This window comes from Pempheris klunzingeri, chromosome 23 (genome assembly GCF_042242105.1).
Source record: "Pempheris klunzingeri isolate RE-2024b chromosome 23, fPemKlu1.hap1, whole genome shotgun sequence".
Taxonomy (NCBI): domain Eukaryota; kingdom Metazoa; phylum Chordata; class Actinopteri; order Acropomatiformes; family Pempheridae; genus Pempheris; species Pempheris klunzingeri.
The window spans coordinates 7,155,093-7,174,391 of NC_092034.1; the positions used below are offsets into that span (position 1 = coordinate 7,155,093).

General features: G+C 43.6%; 1 protein-coding gene across 1 annotated transcript in view; it reads left to right on the plus strand.

The window, feature by feature from the left end:
* pcdh7b (protocadherin 7b) overlaps window positions 1-19,299 on the plus strand; it is a 102,117-nt gene that overhangs the window by 40,898 nt on the left and 41,920 nt on the right. The window contains exon 2 of the mRNA XM_070855214.1: window positions 8,389-8,584. Within this exon, the coding sequence (XP_070711315.1) occupies window positions 8,389-8,584 (196 nt within the window). The remainder of the gene's footprint in view (window positions 1-8,388; window positions 8,585-19,299) is intronic.

A 19,299-nucleotide genomic window follows, 5' to 3' on the forward strand; every position in this document is an offset into this window, starting at 1 on the left:
CATCCTCTCCCCTCTCGCCGTCAGTTTATTTATACTGACATTAGAGTTTAATTACTCATTTGTAATAATTGTTTTCATAATTGTCTGGATCGTAATTGTCCTATGTTTCTGTTGTCAGGAACAGGTGGTGGATAGGACCTGTAAGGGAAGTGTGTTTGTGTGTATGTGTGTGTGTGTGTGTGTGTGTGAGTGATATGATCAGGACATACAGTTGGCATTCATTTCATCTAGGCAAAGACACGCCACCTGGTGGTACTATCCTGATCAGATGAGGCAAGTGTGGGTGTTTCTCCAAAGACGACACGTACACACACACACACACACACACACACACACATAGAGGCACGGACAGGCGCTCTAAATACATACAAGGAGAAACACAATACTTATCCCACTTGAATGATAGATGCATGCATGATCATACTCAAACAGAACGCCTCATTAACGGATAAGCTGGATATGCTCTCTAACCTCCCCTGATCTATCTCTCTCCTCTCTCTTTTGCCTGTTTGGATGGCAGCCCTGATCCCCTAAATGCAGGTTATCTGTCATCAGTGACTCTGGATGGTAAATAAAGAATCATTTATCAGCCTGTCTCTTTCTCTGTCTCTTTCTCCCTCCCTTATCTCAGTCCCTTTCTTTCTTTATCCTCCTCTCCCCAATCTGTCTATCCCTGTAGATCCTATCACTGGATTTCTCTCTCTTGACATTCATTTCTCAGATGCAGCATTTTAAGGCCTCTAGATCTTCCATCTGTGCTCGTATGAGACAGGTAGCAAAATAAGTGAGCTGCTGCTTCTCATATCCGTAACAGCCATCGCTCAGCTCTGGCATTTGACCGCTTTGCGCCAACTCCGGGCTTCGTTGATGCCATGTCATGCTTTCTGCTGACACCCAGACCTGTGTCACAACAAGCTAACGTTAGCGCCAGCCCCGGGCTCGTCACAAACTGACAGTAGTAGGCCGTTGGTCAGATGCAGCGCTGCCAGTGCTGTGATGGATCCCCACACACGACACCTAGTCTCCCCACCACAATGCCAGAACTGGCAACCTAAGCTGATGGCAGGGTGACATGTGAAATGACATGACAATGCCAAAGACATGACACGCACACACACACACACACACACACACACACATTGACTTACACTCACAGAAATACAAGAGGCACTTCCACGCTTGGGTGCGCAGTGAACGATTTTTACTCGATACATGCACACGCGTGCTGTCGTGCACATGCACATGCACAGCGAACGGCTCGCCATTCAGATGTCAGTGTACAAACAGAGGTTGAATTTGAAAAAGTAGGAAATGCGATATCAAGATTTGCAGGCAGACTCTATGTAAGCAACACCGGGGTCAGGGTTTGGTTGACACTCGTTCCCAGCGTCTGCCAGCACTTGTGTCAGCAGCAGTGGTTCTAACATGGCGACACAGGAGAAGGCCCCATCCATTCATAATGAGAGGATGTAACATAATTCACACTTGACAGCCACGGATGTTCCTCTGGAAATCGCAAAAGTTTACCACAGCATAAACGGAAATACACGAGTAATTTGGTCAAGAACTACAAGTCCCCCTTTATTGATTATGAATCTTTCGTTTATCCTTCTTTATGGCCGTCTTAGCCTCACGCTATCAGCTACACGACACTAGCCTTGCTACAATGGCGTTCCTACAGCCCAGCAGAGGAGCAGCGGAACCCCACAAAGGGTGTTATTTGTCAGCATGAAGCTAATCCACTGCCACTCAACACCAACTCCCCCCAACCCACAACCCATCAACCAAAAAAAAAAAAAAAAAAAAAAAAAAACACTTCTCTTCTCCTTTGCTATTCAGAGCAGGTCAGGGGTTGGGCTAAGCTTCTGAAGATGTTCAAACGCATCCCCCCAGAATAGTATCTCTGTTACACCAGTGGCCTAATCCGCCACTTGAAGAGCAATTAAAAGTTTAGCCCAGACTTTAAGAAAGTAACCATGTGTGATCTTTTTTTTTCTCTCGATTTTTTTTTTCTCTTCCTGCGGGTCTGTCTCTCCGGCTGCGCGCATGGGGTGCATGCTAATAGGAAAGTGCTAGCTGTGGCACTCTTCCAAAGGCATTCCAAACACACTGGGAAAAGAAAAGACTAAAGGCGGGTGTGGATGAAGGAGGAAAATGGAGCGTGGGATGGATGGATCACCTAGTTTTTAGTTTCTTCATCATCTATTTCCCCTTCCTTTGTTCCCCACCATCATTTCTTTACTCTCTCCAACTTTTGAATCTTTTTTTTCCGCTCTTCAATTCCCACTTCCTTTTTCTCAATCCAAAGTGGTTCCCTAGGCAAGAGCACAGAGACGAAGAATGCATCCCCCTAGATTTCCTTCGGAGGACTTTTCGTGCCTAGCAACAACTTTTCATGGTACAACCCAAACCATACAATTGTCAGAAGCATCAGGGAGTTCATGTTTTGGGTTTCCTGCTGTCTTTTTGGATGCATTAACTGTTTTTTTTTCTCACTAGAGCACATGTATTTATACAGCCATTTCTTCTGCCAAAGGCTGTAATAAAGGGTCAGTAAAGACTCAAGAGAGCGCTAGTCGGCAAGCACTGAAGGACATTCAATTGATCGGTATGCTGTCAGATCATAAAACGACCACATGGTAAAATGGAGAGGTAAAAGATTCCCTCCCGATTTCATAGATCAACAAGAGAGTGCTAATCGCATCACCAACTCGTAAGGAGACTGTGTGCTGTGTTGCCCATAATATCTGCATCTCCCGTGAAAGAAGTATTTTTTTTATTTTAAAGGTGTTTAGAAATGTTATTATCAAGCTTTGTGACTACAAGGATTGTATGACCTCACAGCTCTCTGGCATCATTTTAAATCAAAGATTCGCATTCAAAGGTGTCAATTGAATCTTTCTCTTATTATTTTCATATCCATCAATGTGTGTACAGTTAAGCTTAGCCAGGATGCCCTTGTAAGCCTGGGTGTCTAAAAGGATGTGAAAAAATAACTTTTCTTCAACCTCAGCAGTAGAACAAGACGAAAGAAAAAAAAAAACCTCTTTTCCATCTTTGTTGACTCAGAAGATAATGTTGGAAAATTCAGAGACTGAACTCACAAGAGCCTCTTTTATCTCGGCTTTGTTTTTCTCTCTTCTTTCCTGGAGTCTTGGGTGTTCTTTGGAAATGTTAGCCCGGTTTCTCCTCTTCATCTCGACTGACCTGGGAGGAATGTGTGCGGAGGAGTGAAGTTTGAAGAAGGCAAGGAACGTGAGGAAGTGAAGAGGAGCACTGGAGCTTGACAGGGCCAAAGCTATCAGTCAGGCCAGAACATGATACCTGAGACTCTGCAGGCGGCTGAACTGACAAAGCTGCAGCCACTACTCCGCTAAAATTCCCACAACTTATTAGCCCTGAGCAAAACCCAGTTTGAAATTCCCCTGGTCACTCACAGGGAACCTAACACACCTGAGTGACGAGCCACAGTGGTCCTATCCTCCTGCTTCTGACTATTGAGGCCAGGCAGCATCAGCGGTCTGCGCTTAGCTTAGCCTGTAACATAGTAATTAAGTGCAACTGAGCAGCACCCAAATAGAACCTGAATCCACCCTCATCAGATTCCAATTGATTTCCAGTCAGACATTCACCTTGAGGGCATTTGTCTCATTTATCACTTCAGCGTCAGTGTATCTCATGATCTTATTAATTCACAGCACTGGAACTACAGCAAGCTTCACCTGCATACGAACTTTGCTAAACAAGCTGCCCTGATTGGGTTAAGCCAATTCAAGATCCCAAGAAGTATGTTGTTTGGTTTACCATGGCTATTTGGCACTTTCTGTGTGTCTCAGGTGGCGTATCAGAGGTCACTGTCTGGTTGCCCATTAAAAATGAAACATGGCTTCTTAATTACCGACTGGTGCTTTTGGCAATCATGGCCATGCTCGTGTGTCACTCCCTTCTCTCACTCTCTCTGAATCTCTTTGTCTACCCCCCACCCGTTCAACTGGCCTCTTTATCCTTCTTTCCATCTCACTTACTCATACTCTCTCCTCTGTATCCCTCCATCTCTCTTGGTTGACTGCAATAAGACACTGGTCCTGCAGTTTATGTTTGCTCCCCTTGCCCCAAGTCCAGCCCAGCCACAATTACTTCCTGTGGTTCACGGTAGTGGGTCACTGCCATCCGCCAAAGGTATTTACAGCTGAAATTACACACAGTGTGTTTTCCAACCAGACCTGCCTCCATCGCTCCATTATCCGTCACTCTGTCCAGAGGCTCTGGTGAATGTGGGTTTAATTATAAATCCAGGCGTCCATAGAGAACGGGTTCAAAAGTCCTCCTCAATGGATGCAGAGTTGCAGTAGAGCATAAACACAGTCACCATTGTGTATCCTGTACATGTACTGTATCACATGAGTATCAATGAGTGACATCAGGCATGTCCAATGGGAAAATGACCGCAGATCTGATGATGCTTTTTAGGAAATACTTGACATTAAGGCTACTGTGTAGCCTGAAGTAATGTGCCTCAACTGTGTTTCCAACTGGCGTCATTGATCTGAACAATTCCGACATTTCATGCAAAGGCAGAGCGCTTTACTTCTAAACAATGTGTTACCCATTCAAGGCTTGCTGGGAGACAAAAGGCTCAAACAGAGTGCTGCTGACAGTGACTCAACGTTTAGTTTGGGGAGGAGGAAATGAAAATCAAATCCAAGAGGTCACACATTATTGACATGAGTGGCACAGTCCTGTTTTTATTGGCTCCAGCTCCACTTGAGTCAGGCAGCCCATGTGTTTTCCCTTTAGCATCCAGGAAATAGGCCGGGCCAAGCTTCGGACAGGGTTCCCAGTAAACCTGTGGCTTGTTTGCATTGTTCATTTTTTGGGATGACGGGTTTGCTCAATCACCCATGGCTGTCACAGCTGGCTTTAAATCACAGACACACCCCAAAGAGGCCCTCTGCTGTCAGGACCCCAAAAAAAGGTCCCGGCATCTGGTAAAGATAAAGCAAACTAGTGCTAACTCATAATGAAAGCCATACATTGAAAGCGTCGCCACTCTCTGGCAGGGCACAGCATGGGGTTTACTTTATGCGTAGGTATATGTGTGTGTAAGTGTTAATTCGTGGAGGTTTTGTTTTTTTGTGTTTTTTTTAAATTACCTCTGAATCCAAGGCTTTAAACCATCAACAACATAATAGACAGTCAATGAACTGAAATGCCACAAAAGTCATTTTTTAAAGATAAAGTGGCTCTCCCTTAAGATTAATTGGACTGGGGTCATGACATATCTGTGTGTTTGTGTACGTGTGTGTGTGCTAGCGTTTTGGGCTCAGCCACTGTTTGATTGATTGGCAGCCGAGTGGACCAGGAGGGCAGGAGGTCAGGGTAGGAGGTAGAGGGACCCGCATCAAAGGCCATGTACTCAGTCAGGCTCAACAAACGCACCACATCAGAAAATGGCCAGTATCTAGTGCGAAGGGGTCAACTCCGTGCCATATGACAGCATGGACAAACAGCAAGGGGAACACTTTCACTACTGACACCCACAGCCTGCTTTTATGTCTCACAATGTAAAATGTCTTTTGCCATCGCTCATGCATTAAAGTATCTTCAGGGGCACTAAAACCCCCACCCGTCAATGCTGGCTGTGTGTGTGTGTGTGTGTGTGCACGGTAGATAATTTTGTTAATTTTTCCCCGTGGTTTGGCCATGTGACAAGCCCCAAAATTGCCTTCCCTTTGAATACTTGAGAGAGAGAGAGAGAGAGAAAGGATTGGTCGTGAAGCAATATGTGATGTCACGTGACATGCCGGACAATTCATTCACACCTAGACATACGCATACAAATATAAGGGAAAAATGACTAAGAAAGAATCGCTTTTTATTTTATTCATTTATTTAAAAGACACAGAATGAAGGGAGCGAAGGTCGCTGTGCAGACGGTGGTTGCTGCAGATTCTAATCCAAAGCCTCCGGCGATCTCTGCATGAACTCCATTTCTGGTCTGCAAACAAATTAGCTTTTTTTTTTCTCTCTCTTCTATCTCACTCTCCCTCCAGTGAAAATACGGGGAAATTCAGGTGAATAAAATCTATTTGTTCATTTAACTTTTTTTTTTTCTTCCCGTCAGCTTTTTTTTTTCCCCTCTCCCAAACTCAATTTTCTCTCGGTGCGCGCTTGCTCGAGTGTTTCTTTTCTTTGCCGCGGTCTCGCCAGCAATTCATTAGGCAACAGTCGTTTAATTTGTATCATTAGAAAACCATGTTTCCCAAGGAGTATGGCACTCCACTAAATCTGATCCAGGCAAAGTACTTTTTTTTTTTTTTTTTTCGACCACACACAAGTTGTGGGATTTGTTAACACACACCTCACACCAAACAAGGGTTTTGGAGAAATACAGTTAAAACAAACAAACAAACAAAAGAAAAGACATTAAAAAAACATGGTTAAATATCTTAACATCTCTTGAAGTGTTATTACACTTATAGAGAGCGGTTCTCCTTCTGGGCCTGGATTTTAATTATGCAACAAATGTTTGACTATCCAAGTGAAATTTGCATGAATATTTATACCAATTCATTTGTTGAGTGTTGATTGTAATTACATGGAAACATGATTTATTGCCAAGATTGCTGTGTTAGCCAGCCAGCCAGAGAAATAGAACTGGGGTGGAAATATATAAATAAATGCAAATTTTTTTTTTTTTTCTCCACACAGACACACACAGCAAAAGAAAGCTCATTTTTCCCAGTGGCTTGTGGGAAATTTGATTATCAAAAAGTGAATCTTTCATAGGATGTGCCTGGCAGAGACTCAGAAGTGCTTACAGTAAGTGTCTCAAGATGACAAAATAACAAAGAGGTTCACCTTTATAAGGTGACCTGTCAGCACTTGCAGGGAATGTCTCCTATATCTGGTGTGTGTGTATTTACGCTTCATTTGTCACTTTTTTTCCCCCGTAAGGTGTAGACATGTCGTCATGCATACCAAATATCTGTTGACACGATAAGAGCTCAATGGGATGTTTCGGCATTTGCCTCTCAGATCAAATGACAGATTGGTTGTGGGTAGATGTACAAATTAAAGATGCAGTTGTTGATCACGGAGGCTGATAACAGATTTTACTTCATCAGGTGAGACAACTGGGGAACAATTGCAACAAGAGGGAGGGAGTGAGGGAAAATATTTGAGTAATGGGCCTCCATCCCGTTTAATATTCTCATGATGGTACAAGGAAACAAGGAGGACAGAGGGAGTGGGGAGGGGGGGCAAGTGATGAGGTCCAGCAAGGGGCTGGAAGAGAAGATGCGAAGCAACAGAGGCAAGGTCTGACTGTGTTTGTATCTAATTAATGAATGGCATTAGCCATTTGTTATGCCATTTATTCTGGTAATGACCAAGCCTGATCTTTCATTCCTCGCCTCATGCTCATTCTCCCTCTTTCATCGCCCCACTCTGCCATTACCTTTGTACAACACTCAGACAGGGATTGAGAGATGTAGAGGACGGAGGGGGAAACAGACTGAGACAATGAGAAAGAGGCCTCGGCTTTAATGACATGCTCTGCTACTGCTTAACTCAGGACACTGCTCAATAATGCGTTAGAGCAAGCTACACGTATTGACAACACAAACCCACAGCTCATCCAGCAAAACCTTCTGTGTGTGTGTGTGTGTGTGTGTGTGTGTGGGCACGTGTTCACATGCAATCGAATAAGCGCGCCTGTGTGTGTACTCTCGTCTTTGAGTTTGTACTTTCGCTCTGTGGCGTCAAATCAGACCCCCTGCAGAGCCAGGTGCTCGCTCACCTTGTCCTCTTTTTAGTGGGCAAATAAACAAGTGGATCAGGCTGGTGCATTGTTCCCCTCCTTAGTTGTATTTAACACACAGGTTTAGCCAGCTGCCATGTCTGCTCGGTCCCCTGAGCTTCAAGGGAGCTTGGGAAAGACTGTACAGCCTCCTCCTTGGCCCTTTTACAAGGTCTTCCTATTGAAAGTTTTCAGGGTGAGAGAAAGGCAAGACCTTGTTTGTGGTAATAAAAGTGTGTTAGTTGGCTATTGTGATGGAGCAGGTTAGCTTACATGTCCCATATTTGGGGTCAGAAAAGTGACATCACAGCCAGCTTGGAGATTGAAGTCAGCCCTGATAATTGTGTCCTTAAAGTTTAGCTAGTACACTTCTACAACTCCTTGTGACTCCTCCAATCAAAGCATAGAGTCCTTGGCGTAGCCCCCTTTTTTTCCTAACCTATTTCTCTACCATCCTGACCCGAAATCCTTCCCCAAAATCCAGAGGATCCCACTCCCTAGCTCTCGTCAAACAATTAAAAAAAAACGCAATAAAAGTAAAACAGTCCCTTTTATAGTGACCCCCGGCCGTTTGGTTTCTCTTGTAGCCGTTTCGCCGAGTGACCTTCTCGGTGGTGAGCCAGCCCCAGGACCCTCACCAGCAGGGATCGCTGCAGAGCTGCTACGACAGCGGCCTGGACGAGTCGGAGACGCCCAGCAGCAAGAGTTCGTCGGGCCCCCGGCTGGGCGCCCTTCCCCTGCCCGAGGACAGCTACGAGAGGACAACGCCGGATGGCAGTGTCGGTGAGGCAGAGCACATGGAAAATGGTAGGGGCAAACACTGAAAGGAGATTAAGAAAACGCTAAGATACAGGAAACACACACTGACACACTGCCTAGAGCATTCACGTAGCACGCCCGATTGTAGTCTCACAAACATGCGAAAACATGCAAGGGTCTGTCCTTGTTAATATTTGTTACCAAGTATATATTTCTTCAGGTGTTTTTCGACCTAAAGAGTTCTGGCAGCGCTTAGCTAGTCCTGTAGTCAGATGGGATGTGGTGGTGAGGTTCTGAAGTTCTGTTCTTTAGTAGCTGTTGCACCTTTTATTAAAGCTTCCACAAATGTACATCATGTGAAGACGAAGTCTGGGATTTATCATAAAACCTATGGATTTGTTTCAGGAACGTTAGGCTTATTTGATCAAAGGGGCTACAGAAGGGGGATATATGTACCAGGCATATTCTTTAAAAACAACACCTTTCAGATCGTCTTTCTCATTTTAGTTTGCAGCTCTTCCCGACTTCTTTACAATTCCTGTTAAATTTCATTTGTCATCTAGGTTTCAACTTGACTGGGGTTGTTTTTTTTTTTGTTTTTTTTTAAGAAAATCTCTGTATCTTTCCTTGTATTCTTTTAGATAAAAGAGAGGAGGACTAACAACGGGGGGTTAATACCCAACTTGAATGGTGTAGAAGTTATACAGATAGCTGCTGTGATTGCTGATGTGCAGTGTGTGTGTTTGGTTTGAGGCCCTTTTGAAGGAGTTCATCTTTCTACAAATGAGAGATACAACTGATGTCCTGGAGGTTGTAATGTGAACACTCTGCAGTCGAGAGAGAGAGTGAGTAGCAGCAATGGAAAACAATGGAGCCTATTGTAAAGGCAGTCCCTAGACACAGTACTGTATCTTTCCTAGCAGAACCTTCTCACAGCTAGACTGATCTAGTTTCCTACCAAGGCCACAATATGTGTAAGTGTGTGTGAGTGTGTGTATCTGGGTGTGCAGTGAGAGATGGGGGTAATGGTCCTATTCATAGTCTAGGAGTCTGAGGCGATGCTTAACAAGGAGTAGCTGTCTTGAGAGTGCTAAGCCTAAGTGCATAGGCTTCCCCACTGCAGCTTAGGATAAGGATATTCAAATGGCTTAAAGATTCAAATCCTCTCCTTTTCGGATGGGGTTGTTTTGTAGATGATGTCTCAACTTATTTCAAATCAATGAGGGCCAATATAAAGTAATGCCTGGACAACAAGATGGCTTTACCTTGAGGGAATAACTGAGAGGATTGTGTAATTACAGGTTTGAAATCACCCCGACAGCAGAAATAAAGTCAGGTAACCCAGACAGATGTGCACATCAGTTGCACAGGTGTCCACAGTGCACTTTCTCAAATGTAGGCCTTAATACAGGTTAAAAGGGATTTGAAACACTTGTGCGTGAGCTGATAGGGCTACCTTTGCGGATATTTAAAATCTCCCTTTTCAGACAATCTTCTGGCAAAATTAGACCCAATTAAAGTCCCATTTCAATTTGCTCTCTGTTTAAAGTAATTGGCCAGGGCCAGCTGATAACAGGCAACCCAGTTAGTTAAAAAATGTGATCAATCAATGAACCTATCAATCAAATTCACCTCAAAAGCAAAAACACTATAAATAGTGAAACAAATTCATCAGAAAATTGAGTATTAAATTGTAGAAAAGCTAATATATCAAACTATGGTACAATTTGAAATATTTTACAATTATCACATTGATCCAAAATGTATGACAACATAATCCCCATCAGTTTTGGTTTCAGGTCAGCGCACATGTGTTCTTAATTCTCCTTTTCCACACATTCAGAGGGTACTATTGCAAAGTATACTGGAGCTTTAGAGGAGATTTGTTGGAGGAACCGAGTCAAGGTCAATTCATGAATCAGTCTCCATCCAAGAGAAACAACATGCTCTGCTGCCGCTCGCTATCTTTAGTGAGATCAGCTGAACTGGTGTGCGCGCGTGCATGTATATGTGTGTATGTGTGTGTATGTATGTGTGTGTGTGTGTGTGTGTGGATGGAAAGGCGGCAGTAGAAGTGAAATTGGAAGTGAGTGAGTATGTGAATATTTGCCTGTTTTTTTCTAAATATCAAATCTTTGCAGCACAGTTATACAACCCTGAGTTCTTCTTACACTTTGTACTCTGTGGATATGATGAGATACAATCTTGGTTTAGGCAGGCAGCAGGGTGGCCTTGCGGTCTGAGAGACTGTAATTGGTCTAGGCCCTGTCATTCAATCAGCTATATGTTTCCTGTTAAAGTGTCCTTGAGGAAGACATGAGCCCCCGCTTACCCACTTATGCTAGGTCACTCTGGATAAGGGCATCAGCTAAATACCTAAGTGTGAAGTAAATGCAATCATCTAAGGTTAGGGCAAATATTGGCAAAATGCTCCAGCCTCTTGAGGGATGCTAACTACAGTCATTAGCGCTCCCCCTTGTGTTGTAGCCAGAGCACACACAGACACCATCAGCAGTGGATTTGCTCCATAAGAAGCCCCGGCCCTTTTAGAAAATTAGGGAGTTATGAGGAAAGAGGGAGAACAAAAGTTAGCAGATGGCTTGCTGTGGTGCTCAGTGCTGGCATGGGCATCATTAGCGACAGGTAATTGCAGGCATTTATGTGCGTAATGCAACAGCGACACGGGCGAGAGTCTGTTATTCGTCCAGTGGAAGACTAGAATTAAGCAGGGAAAGGGGAAGAGAGTGGAATGGGTGTGTGTTGGTTTGATTTTAGGAGTGTGTGTGTGTGTAGATGAAAGGAAACAACAGCTGGAGACAAGACTATGAAAATCCCAACCTTGTGGGTATGCTTCTGCAGTTTCTACAGTATCAGTGTGAAAACTTTAAATCTGAGGATGCAATTTTTGTTTTCCTTTCACCATATTACCGATTCATCATGTTTGATTGCCACTGCTTTGTGTCACGGTGAGACGCGGACAAAGGCTAATGTCCTTTTTTGATTCTGTGCGATTTTCAGCTCAGTCTCGCTTGTTGACGATCGATGTTCGCACAATGTGCAATGTGGAACAATCGTCTTCCTCTGCAGCTGCCCGTCTGTCTCACACACATGAATGCACGCACGCAAGCGCTGTCCCTCAACACACACACACACACACACACACAACACACTGTATGCAGGCATCCGTACTAACACAGACTCAGACAAACACAAATGAAGACAACACAAGCACACACAGACTGTTTTTCAATCTCTGCCACCCGCTTTTCAGCCTTCCTTTTTTTTTTCCACCCTGCACACATGTGCAGAGGGACCGTGTTTTTTTTTTTTTTTGCCTCATCTCCTTCATCAAGGTCAGGTTCCGAACTTTATTATTTTCTACTGGTTGACTTCTTTCCACAGGGAGCGTAAAAAAAAAAAAAAGTATAAAACAACCTCTCCATCCAAGGCAGATTCTTCCAGAACCAACAGAAAAACTGGGAGTGTTGGGGTCATCTTGGGAATATGAACGCACTCTTGACGCATTCCACTCCGCAGACGAGCCTCAGCTGTAGTTTCATCTTCGTAGTCTTTGTCTCAGCAGAGTGAAAGACAGTCAAAGGCTGCATGTCAGGAACCTATGAGAATTCTGCTGTATCCTTACAGATATTTCTGAATTTGTTCACTTGAACGGCATACAAACAATCTAATTTGTAGTCTCTTCTGAGCAAGAAATACATCAATTTTACCATAATTCCTGAACAGCACATAGCTCCGTGTATTGCTCAACTTATGGTATTTGGCACATTTCAAGAAGTCTTGATCTTTTTGATGCACAGCTGGGCCCCTCACTTATTCATAAGCTTACCCCGGTACTCATCAGATATTCATAAACGCTGAGTGTTTGGAGTCAAACACCCGATTAGGCCGTTATGGATGTCAAAGCGCTCCTCCAGATGTACGGATTTATCGGTGGGTCCAAGACTTGAGCTCTATTGATCTCCACATTGCCAGCGGGGCAGTGGATTTTTCAATTCTTACCGTGTTAGTTCAAGTACACCTCAAAATAACATGCTTACATATTGCCTTTTCATCATGAGTGAGGTGTCTGAGGTGTGCAAAGTGTTTTCATGTGAAACCTTTGTGTGAATCTAAACAGCTTCCGGCACTGAAGATGTAATTTCATTGTTAAGTACATCAGTGCGGCTATGCGATGTGCTGTGCTTCTCGCTGTAGGTCACACTGCCAATGATCTATCCTATTCGATCCATAGCATGAATCATCACAGTGGCTTTGTTCTATAGACAAAATGCTAATTTCTAACTTTAACCTTCTACTTCAGCTTCAACTCTTCGTATTTAGCCCTTTAATAAGAACACAAAGTGCTGTACTGCCATTGGCTAATGAAACGAGTGTATGGAAATACAGTTTACACTTTTTTGTGTGTTTTAAGGAGGAAAACCTTCCTCAAAAAGGAGTATTTCTTTCCACGCTGCAGGGGTTATTTGTGCCTTATGATGATCACCAGCAGACAGCAGGACAAACATTACTTTACTCTACTTTTTATTTACTGCTACATCACCGAGTGCATCTCACAGAGGCTGATGCCTGATTTCTCTATGCCGGCTGCTGACACAGATGAATAGTGCAAATTTATTGTAGCCTCTAAGAAAGTAATAGCACGTCCTACTGGCTGTTAACGTTAGCATGCCTCCCACGTTTCTGCGCTTTGGCTGCCAGACAACCACCCCCCAGCACACAACACACACACACACACCAGAGTCTATCTCTCTCCTGTCTCTCCTGCTGAGAAATCTTGGGGTACCACTGTTGGATTACAAACATCATCATTTAGTGTTGGCTAGCTGGCCCAATAGAGAGGACAGACAAGTGGCACATCACAGCAGTTATCAGTCAGGTAGTCGGTGAGTACAGTCTGAGCCTTCGCTAACATACACATAAGCTTAAAGTAGAGAAGAAACAAAAAAAAAAAAAACACACACACAAGACATAAAATGCACAGATTTACACAGAGAAATGCACATGTTAAGCAAGTGCGCACATGCTCAGTCACATGAAGACATAAGCTCCAGCCACCCTCACACACACATGCACACAAACACAGGCACACACACTTGTCATTCAGTACAATGAGGCACTGCATCATTTTCCAGCTCTGTGAAGCACCTCACTAGATCACTTCATTGTTGTTGTTTCTCTCTATTTACGAAGCTTTGCCCGTTGGAATGCTGCTTAGCCTGGTTAATAATGTGCGTGTGTGTGTGTGTGCGCGGTGTGTTTGTGTGTAACTCTGTTCATTAGGCAAGCCCAATTGTAGGGCCAGATGGCAAAGCGAGTTTGTTTAATTAAAACCATTCATATTTCAAGAGCGGAGCGGCAGCAGCACTGGTCTTAGGTCTGATTTTCCTCAACTAAGTGGAGGGATGGGTGTGTGTGTGTTCGCGTATGTGTGTGTGTGTGTGTGTGTGCATGTGCTGCGTGCCCATCACCACCCGGTGGAGAGCAGTGTAGTGAAAAATCACCCAGCGGAAGGCACTCACGCTATCAATCAGCATGTTACACACGCTTTCCCCCCCCCATCGCCCTCCCCAAGGTCACAGTCCATGTGTGCACATGAGTAAAAAACAGTAATTTGACAATTGAAATCAGGACAGGATTGAAAGAAATAATCAGTTACGTCTAAAAAGTGTGTAAAGGGTTTGGATGCTCGCACATTTTGCAGCAGGGTTTGTACTGTGCTTGTGTGCCTGGGGTCCTCTGCCTTGTGTCTCTCATTCATTTCCATCTGTCCCTTTTACCCCACGCCCCTGATTTCTTTTCGTGATATCCTCAGGCAAGGCGACAGCAAGGGAGATAGAAAGAACAAGAGGACCTGGTGAGACGATGTGAGAGAAAGCACAGAGGGGGAGATAAAGAGAGGGAAGCACGGCGAGGCAGAGTAAATGAGTAACACGCTGCACAGGAGCCCAGAGATCGAAGGATCGTAGGTTGAAGAGAGAGAACAGGAGATAGAGAGAAAATTAATAAAAAAAAAAAAAAACAACAAGGGAGGAATAGAGAATGAGAAACAGAAGGAAAAAAAAATAAGTGAGGGATGGGGTTACATGCATGGAGAAGTTGCCAGCAGGGAGTGGCGCTTGACAGAGAGATGATTGATCACTGCTCAGCCAGAGCAGGCAGGTATTCAAATCATACCCCAGTGTCACATCTACAGTCCTGTCTTCTTCTGTGTCTCTCCACATGGGCACACATGGACTGTAAAGCTTACCCAGCGCAGTCGTGACTCCCGCGCCACGCCACACTGACAGAATTAAGCTTGAGAAATACCTGCTCTGAACATGAAGTAGTAAGACCCTAAAAATATGTGGAGGAAGCCAAGTTCGGTTTCCTGTTAAAGGGACAGTTCACCCAAATCGCAGTAGAAGCTGTTTTGACTCTATCGCTAGCTATCCATGCGCATATGTTTTAGAGGTCACGTGATGAACCTGAGGTCAGGAGATTATTAATAGAGTAGAAGAGTGGGGGGGGCATACTTTAACATACTTCTGCAATATAGTGTTGTTTCTTTTTTGTGAATTCCTAACTTTACTTCTTCAGACCTCCAAAACAAACGAACAAACTTGATCCTAGAGGGAAGAATATATTTTCGAGTTTTGATGTTTGGGTGGAGACAGAAAACACACATTTTTGGTCATTTTGGATGGGCTAACCCTTTAAAGCAACAAAAAAATGGAGAGGGAGGGGAGGACGTAGTTAAGACTTGAAAGTGCAGATAACAAATCAAATTGTTCAAAATGGATGTCATGCTCCTAATGCTGCACTCACCGCAATGCATGCTACAGCGGAGACTGTAAAACTAAACAAGATCTGATGTATGTATGTGGTGCACACGCACACACACACACACACACACATGTATTGTGGAGATCCGAGTTTAATGGAATTGTTGCTGCGGTGTTTTGTGTAGCTAGAGGCGGACGGACACCCACTCCTGACAGAGATTAAAAAAAAAACCCATTCTGCTGGCTTCCAAATGCTGATGCATAGAGAAGCGTCCCACAGCCACGATGGCGGCGATTCGAGAGAAGAAAAAAAACGGCAGCTACGTTACACCTCGCTCGGGACTGTGTATGCACAGACTGTGAGACACTCTTGGTAACACCTTACCATAAGGTACACAAAAAACGCGAGTGGTTACTAAGGAACGAGTGAGGAATAATCCGATCATTAATGAACCATCAATGAGTAGTCCCCTCTGAATCAGGGACTGTATAGTAGATAATGATGTGTTACCGGAGAACAGACAGAGAAATAGTATCTTAATGAATCATCAGATCATAATTTGTTGAGAAGTATCAGTGAATTGGAATAAAAACCACTTTCTTCACGAGCTGTTTCCGACCCCGCACTACGAATCATCCATTGAGCGGCAAAAAGTATTAGTGAATAAACGTATTTATTACCAATTACTTTATTATCAGTTTCTCTTTTTGCAAAGTAAAGTGATACATTATACTGAGAAGCCACTAAGTAATCCTTCACTACTTCATGATTATCTGACCATTACATCCTTTTTGTGCCCCCTGAAGTGGGACTTTCCACATCCATGGTATGTCTGTATTGTCGCCAGTAAAAATAAATAAATGATAGTTATATTACATAATGAAGGACTACTTAGTAGCTCACAGTCTTGTGCACCGCATTCTAAAGTGTTATGCTATTCATACATATAATAGGCAAATAGCAAATGTGTTTAATAGGTGTTACTCTCAAGTACTTGCAATAAAAGTAAGGGCACCATATTGTTTCGGGGGTTGGGGGAATACGTGCGGCGATTTTGGCTTCAAAGATGGCTGTCTGTTGTATTTCTGCATTGTCTTCTGCAGTGTTGATGCACAGTTGATAAAGCACAAACCAGCACTTGTACGAGAAAGAGAAAGAGAGCAGAATGGTTTTTCATGGCACTGCAGAGACATGACTGTATTTTCAATGAGGGCCTACAGTCATACACGCCGCCATGTGCATTTTGTGCCTTTTTAGGTGCAACGAAGCGGTGACTAGCAATTTGGCTTGTCTCCAAATGGCACGGGCATTTGTTATGTTCGGAATAAAATCACTTTCTCTGACAGCTGTTAATTTGGAATGCACCAAGCTTTTTTTTTTGTTTTGTAGTTTTTTTTTAATCTTTTCCTTTCTCCCTCCCCTCACCTCTCGTGATATCATCACTCCTTGGCTAGGATATATATGTCAGGTGTGGTGTTTGAGGGGGAACTGGTGGGGCGGTCTTCAATGAAGACAATTAAACACCTCCAAGGCACTCAGCCAAAGCCTCCCGCCCTCCGCTCCCTCCTTCTCTCTGTCCCTCCTTTCCCAGGCACTCTGTCTTCTGCTTGTTTTCCCTCCTCCCTCCCCCTCTCATCCCCTCTCTGGATCTCCCCTTCCTCTGAGTCCTCCCGTTCTTCTTTCTCTTTCTAACTTTCCTTTCTTTTGTCACAATAACCGGTTAGGATTCTGTGCATGATTGTGATAAAGAGGAGGTTGAACAGGTTGTGCAGAGGGAGGGATCCCATTTGCTGGTGCATACTGGAACATCAGGTGTGCAGGACTGGGACACAGTGGGTGCCATGTCTTTCCCAGTGTGAAATTTAAGGCATGGGAGGGGTTGTCTGCAAGGGATGCCAATAGTCTTACTAGCTAAGTCTTTATTTATTTATTTATGTATTTGCTGATCCTTGAATGTGGGCTGAACATCCAAACCCTGTGTGTATATGCATACTGTATAAGTACGTGTACTAGTATGTGTATATGTGTGTGCATATGTTGCAGCATAACAGCTTCACACCACGTGTGTATCTGAGAGGAACACTGAGAAACCCAAAGAATGAAGCCATTCTTTTTGTTTTTCTCACCTCTGGGAATTTGCTGAAAAAAAGCACAAACAAACAGAAATCAGAAAAACACATTCAGGTGTTCGCACATTCTGTAGGCCAGCACCAAGCCGGGGCCGCTCATGCATTCATTCATACATTCGCCAAACATACTATACTTTATGTGCAAACACCGTCTCTCACTACCCCCTCCTCATATCTCACAGTTAAAGCACATACACAAATCCATGCATAATAACTCTGCTGGAACTCTTTTCTCCTGCTCAACACATTCTTTCCACGCGTCTGAAAAACTTGCCGGCACTTTAATTTTGCACACAAGGAATGCTGCACTGATTATAAAACACATCGCCTTTATATGACTGCAGAATTTTCAGAAAAAAAAAGCACAAAAGGTGAACATGTTTTGCCAAATCCAACTGACACAACTGGAACCAGATGTAACCCTGCTTACTTAAAAGCCAGTACACGTAGATGTGTGCATTTTGGTGAAGGTTTGCCAAACATTTGTAAGAGATAGCCTTGCGTTTCTGAGTGTGTGTGTGCACTTGAGCAGAAGCAGCAGCACTCTTTTTGACCTTTAACGTAGGAATTGCAAATTGTGTACACTTGTCTGGCTGTGTTTGCGCACGAGCCGACGCAGGCATGTTTTAGCCCTTCCTCTGTTTATCTTACACATTATGTATATGTAACATCTGGCCCGCCAGCAGTTTAACCTTTGACCATTGTGATACTGTTCTCGACCGTCCACAACTTTGTCCCCAGTTGATTTTAACTGGTGAAAAACAATACAAAAAAAAAACAAATCTACAAACTCCTGTTTTTGTAACTTTCTTTTGCCACCCTGTCGGGGTTCATCCACATGTGCCTATTTACCAACTAGCTTGCTGTGTCACGTCTCCAGCAGGCACGGCTGTATACTGGGATTCCTTCTGGGAAGAGTTTTTGTCAGGAAACTCCTCACTCTGCCGGCAGCATCGGCTGCTGCCACTAATTGATACCAATTAGGTTGTATTATTTAGGAATTTGACATCATGTTAGTCTTTAATCGGGGTGGTTTGATGACTCAGAGGCACGGCTAAATGCCATAAAACTGTCAAAACATGGGCAAACAAATGCTTGCTTTGCTGCAGGCATTATGTGGAAAGCTAATGATAATCAGTGTGTGTGTTGCAGTGCGAGGAGATGGTCTCAGTATGTTGCGTGGGCATCATGGGGTGCAACAGCTTAAGATACACTGTGAGACATTCCTGTTTAACCTAACAGGGTCAAAGCCGCTATTCTCATATCAAACGTATTTATTTTCTTTAATATCAATAAAAAAAAAAAGCTTTGTGGTGCAGTTCTCACCTGGGAATGGCGTGATAAGAAATTCTTATACAGTATACATTGTAGCTCTAAATACACCTATTTCTCTCCATTACAACTGATTAAACGCAAATCACTGATGGAGGTCATGCAATGTGGACAGCAGTAAGTGAACCTTGAGCTGAGATATTAAAACCTACAAGCTTAACATGTTTTCATCTATGAAATCCATATTCGTCTATATAAACCTGCCCGTAAATCATTTGTTCAGTGTGTTATACTCTAGTTATATCAATCAGCACTTTCAAATGTCCTCTCTGTTCACAGACGGATTGAAGTTTGTTCTAAACCACTAATCAAGTGTTTATGAACTGCTTGTGAATGCTAAAAGGGGTTAAAGAAAACTGTAATATTGACCAAGGGCGTTGCAGAAAGCGTGCGCTGATCGATACTGACTGCCGAAAAGAAATCTGTGTGTTTGTTCAAGCATGCATGTAAAGTATATCTGGATGGGCGTGCACATGTCTGCACATGTGTATGAAT